The sequence below is a fragment of the Sesamum indicum genome, linkage group LG5 (assembly GCF_000512975.1).
Source record: "Sesamum indicum cultivar Zhongzhi No. 13 linkage group LG5, S_indicum_v1.0, whole genome shotgun sequence".
Lineage (NCBI taxonomy): Eukaryota > Viridiplantae > Streptophyta > Magnoliopsida > Lamiales > Pedaliaceae > Sesamum > Sesamum indicum.
In genome coordinates this window covers 8,850,266-8,855,234 of record NC_026149.1, presented here as the reverse complement: position 1 = coordinate 8,855,234, position 4,969 = coordinate 8,850,266, and the positions used below count along the sequence as shown (strand labels likewise).

At 35.1% G+C, this 4,969-nt stretch overlaps 1 protein-coding gene across 2 annotated transcripts; it reads right to left on the bottom strand.

The window, feature by feature from the left end:
- Positions 464–3,091, bottom strand: LOC105162284 (mediator of RNA polymerase II transcription subunit 22b-like). Of its 2 annotated transcripts, none has more exons than XM_011080289.2 (4): positions 2,784–3,091; positions 2,436–2,645; positions 1,122–1,187; positions 464–888 (listed from the first exon to the last, which is right to left on the bottom strand). In XM_011080289.2, the coding sequence occupies exons 2-4, from the start codon at positions 2,601–2,603 to the stop codon at positions 655–657; spliced, it is 468 nt and encodes a 155-aa protein (XP_011078591.1). In that variant the 5' UTR covers positions 2,604–2,645; positions 2,784–3,091; the 3' UTR covers positions 464–654. The 2 variants fall into 2 exon arrangements, with proteins under 2 accessions (XP_011078591.1, XP_011078590.1); XM_011080288.2 differs by having other exon boundaries at positions 2,436–2,616; positions 2,784–3,089.

Below are 4,969 nucleotides of genomic sequence, written 5' to 3'. Positions count from 1 at the left end.
AAAAGAACAAAAAAATCACTGCATAAGGGCCATGTTAATCTTCTCTATAGCGTCCCAATTTTGTCGTATGTGTCCGTACTGAAGCGGTAGAAATTGTTCAACTTTGTGGATGTGGGAGAATAGCAGTCTACTATACAGGCTGATGCAATTGGGCAACGAATTCTTCGGTTGAGAGCATTTAGGTTTTAAGTTTTATGCTTTGGGCCCAGCCAAAAGTTGATTTATGGGTTGGGCCTTGTTTCAGTATGGCCGAATCTGTCATAAGCAAAATGATTCTGGATTGTTTCAGTATGGCCGAATCTGTCATAAATTGATCTCGCATATATTAAATAATTATATCCACACAAATATAAAAAGGCGTAGTCACCTAATTGTGGATCAAATTAACTTTAAGTGTGGTCGAAGTATGTTGATCCACGAAATCAGATCTGCCTCTGAGAGTAAAAAGGAATAAAGTTAAATGCACCCTAAATGGATATCAATTTAACATTGATCATATATTTCAATACTAAAAATATAAACTACTTTGAGTTTCCAACCTTACAACATCTATTAATGGAGTAACATTTGGAGAAGAATTTTACATCATAAGGATTCTCACAACTGAATCTAACAAATGAATTCTGTGCTCAGCAATTTGAATGAAATTAATGCTTATTCTGGAATGCTCATCCTTAGTGTCGAAGAGTAGTAATGAGACTCGAGCTCCTTGAGGCTAGCAGCTACCTCTTCTCCAATTCTAGCCAATCTCCCATTTGTATTTTCCGCGAGTTTATTGAACTCCTCCATTCTCTGGTCTACATGGTCGTTCAGAGACACAAATCCTGAGAAAATTGCTGTCTGCTTTAGTTCCGACACCAACTTGAGCAACGAGTCAGCAGCTTGAACCTGTTATTTGCAAGTTGAAATGTGGAGTAATGACAGAAAAATGGTTATTGAATTTAGCAGCTTATAGTGCAGAATCTCAAAGTTGAAAAAAGCATGCTCGTTTGGGTTTTTGCGTTTGTGGCTTTCCATGAATGCCAATAGCATACTACAGTAATAAACCTGGCATCCGCATCGACATTTTCATTTTTTATGAAGTAACATGGGTTTTTGTGTATGCTTCGTGAATCTCTCACCATTCTAGCAGCACGCATCTCCATCATGAAAGACTCTTGAGAATTTCGGACCGGTGGATCATTGACCTAAAACAATATAACTTCCTTCAAATTTTTTATTGTAGAGACTGTAAATCATAGGCCATTGAATAGGCTTAAATATCAAAGATATTTTAAGCAAGAAGAAGATGCACTCTAGGAATAAAGAAGAGCTAAGATATCATCTTCTTTGGACTGGCTAATATATGTGGAACACCAAAAGTCGGAAATAAGGAAATTTTCATTTTCCATTTACAATCAGTTTTCATGACATATAAACACAAGCAAGAGAATAGCTCAGACGTACAACCACCGATGATGTAAAAGTCCGAAAGAGATAAGAGTAGCCAAACAAACAACTAATTGATGCTTCGTTACGAACTTCTTGTCATGCTTACAATTGAAAAGGAGATTTAAAAAAAAAAGTGTCCATACGACCAATAGAATGGCATGTGGAAAGTTGGTATGCGGTATTAGCAGCAACAAGATAATACATCTCTAAAGTAGGTAATACTTGACCAAATTACGTAATGATTCCAAACAGAAAAAGTCCAAACCCATTGTAGTAAGCAATTACACTCAGAACACTTGCTCCAGCTCAAATTCATTTCATGCACTAAGTTGCTAGGTAGGTAATGCTTTGTCATAGCATTACAAGGGCAGAGGCTTCAGCCTTCAAGTGCCGATAAGCCAAATATAAACTTGCTTTATCAAACTAGAATCTATAACACTATCAACAGTTAATTTTTCAAAGAACTACAAAGTCTGTTAAGAGAGATCTGCTTATGTCTATGAAACTCCATGACAGATCCAAGTACTCGAAGATCTTGTTTCCGTAAGAAGAGAAAAAAAGTTCCTTCACTTTAGAAAAAATATCCAAGGAAAGAAGATAGTATTTGTCTATTTATCGATGGAAGTTCTGTTGTGCAAATAGATCTACCAACAACAACATCAATCAATCTATAGAAGCTTCTCATATGAATTCAACCATAACGAGTAAATAAAGCAGATATACGGTACTCATTCAGTGTTCAAATGATCATTGTCAATTTTGAGAAATCAACCTATTCGACTTTCTAAGATCAAATCAACCAACATCAATAATTCTAGTCCAAATTCAGCTTTTCCATTTCATGTTAGCTTAGACTTTCAAGAATTCAAAAAACACTAAAAAGTCATACCATCAAAAGATTGCATAACAAGATATACAAACCACAACAATTTCACAAATATCGTTGTTTCACTATTAGTATACCTCATAATTTACAAAGGGTTGAAGAGGGGGATTTTACGTACCCGAGCCACATTAACTAGGAAACCGAAATTATCGACAAGATTCCCAATGTCTGTGTCCACCCTCTGCAGAAGGGTTTTCTGTTTTTGCGCCGCCGCAGCTGCAGCAGCAGCGGTCGGCCCAACACCGCCACCTGCTCCACCTCCCAAGCCTGCTCCTCCTTTGTTCATCTCCCCAAAAACTCTATATCAAACAATTTGTAAACACTTCCACTATAGAAATTAGGAATTTAAGATTAGAAACGCAATTCGCACAAGAAACAGTAATTAGACTAAAAGCTCCAAAAATCCCAAATGGGCCACAACACGAACACCCAGAAGCGTATACTTGCAATTCTCATCAAAACTAACCTCAATCAATCCCTGCAATGCTTCAATCCCCTCGATGAATCTAAAAACCGAACTCCTAAGAACCAAAATTCACATAGAAAATTTACGAAATAAGAAAGAAATTTTCAAAACAAAATTGGACTATTTCTCGATTTATGCGTCATCCTTGCGCAAGGACCTAGGACCATGCTAATCTTCTTTGTATCGTTTCAATTTTATCGGATTTCCCCGAAGGGACGTGCTTTCGGCTTCACAATCCGCTATATGAAGCGGCAGAAACTATTCAATTCTGTGGATGTGGGGGAACAGCAGTCTACTATGCAGGCTGATGCAAACTGGGCAAATAAATTTCTGGGCTCACAGTTATTTGGTTTTTATGTTTTAGTCTTTAGGCCCAGCCCAAAGTTGATTGATAGCCTGGGCCCTGTTTCAGTATGGCCCAAAGTCTGTCATAAGCAAAATGGTTCTGGATTTAAGGTTTGTTATTTGTGCTGTTTTTTCACAAGTGTTAAATCAAAACGATTCTGAAGAAAATAAAAGAACAGCTTATGAAAATGAGAGGTGTTTGAAAATTAATCAGAAAATAGTTAAAAAAATGATAATACAGTGTCTGGAAGGGGAAAAAAAGGATGTTTTATTAAAACTAATCGGTATTGCAAGCAGTCCTGATCATGTTCCAGATTGCAAGAAATCCGAACATGAATTCATATGTTAGTTTCCGCTGAACATTTTCACCAAAATCAGCAAGGAAATTAAGCCAACTTTTAAGAGAGGAATTTTTTATCAAAGTATTATGTCCAAGAATGCAATATAAAACCAGAAAAAGGGGAACAATGAATGAAAAATCTGAGGTCAAGAATACTGAATGTTACTTCCAGTTCAGCTCAGCAAATTCAACTCCACCTTTTCTCCTTCGGCCTTTTAACAAATTTAGGTTTTTACGTAGAATTCAAGCTAAAGATCCCATCTTTAGTGCGCACTTAAACCCATAATTCAATTACAACCCAAATCTCGTCCAATGAATCCCCAATGCTGACTATTAAAAGAAAATCAAAGCCCTAATTAGATTTCTTAGAAATTAAACAACGCCTTCCAGAGAAATTAACAATAATTAACGCGACCAAATGAATCCAACCCAGTCAGCCATGGGTGGGGTATTCACATCTTCTTGGGACTCAACAATGAGAGCAGAGAAACCAAAGAAGAGAGCAATGAACAAAGTCAATAATGGCGAATCCATACAAATCACGCCACAAAGTAAAAATTGGCGAGAGGAGTGAGGAGAATTTGGTAATTGGTAGGGCGTGTTTGGTTGGGTTAACTTTCACTTATTTCTGCAGGGGCACTTGGGCCTTATGGGCTTTTAACCTGATCAGCTTCTTCCTCGGCCCGTCCATGCTTTCTGCTTGTGGGCTTAATTGGGCCCACTGATCAATTTATTTCTATTCATTTTTTTCGTACCACACCACTATAGGAAAATATGTGTAAAATGACAAAATATTTGCAACCCACACTCAAATTGTCACAAAACCTAGCTTTCATGTAATAAAGTGCAGTACTTGTCAAAATAAAGTTGAATTTTTGTAACAATTGTATTAATTCGCTACAAAAAATTGAATTTCCTCACAAAAAAATACATTTTAGTAAAGAAAGTAAGAAGTTTATTACGCAAAAAGAAACACAAAGTAAAACATGTCTTGCATATAATTTATGGTGATAAATGATCTATTTTTTTCTGTAACAATATTTTGAGTTGTTACGAAAAGCATAATTGGTAACAAAACTTTTCGTCAGAACGGATCTAGAAATTTTAGAAAAATTAAATTAATTTGACGGTAAATGTTTGTTCAAATTTTGTATTTTCGATACTCATCTTTTTTATATTTTATCTATTTAAATAAATGAAATTAATTTGAAAATAAAATATAAAAATAAATATAATAGTATAAGTATTGATTGATAAAAAAATTTACATTAATAAAAGATCAAAACACATAGAATTAAAGATATAAGTAATTTTGTAAAAGAATTATAATAAATCTAATAATTAAAAAACTGAATTTATTTTTATTAAATTTAATGAAAAATTTGACTCCAATTTTTCCCTCTTCGCCCTCTTTTTTAATTTGATATTTTAAAAAATAATTTATATTTTAAATCACTTCTCTTGTATTTCTCTTTCTCTGCTTGCCTGCCGCGGCCCCTCC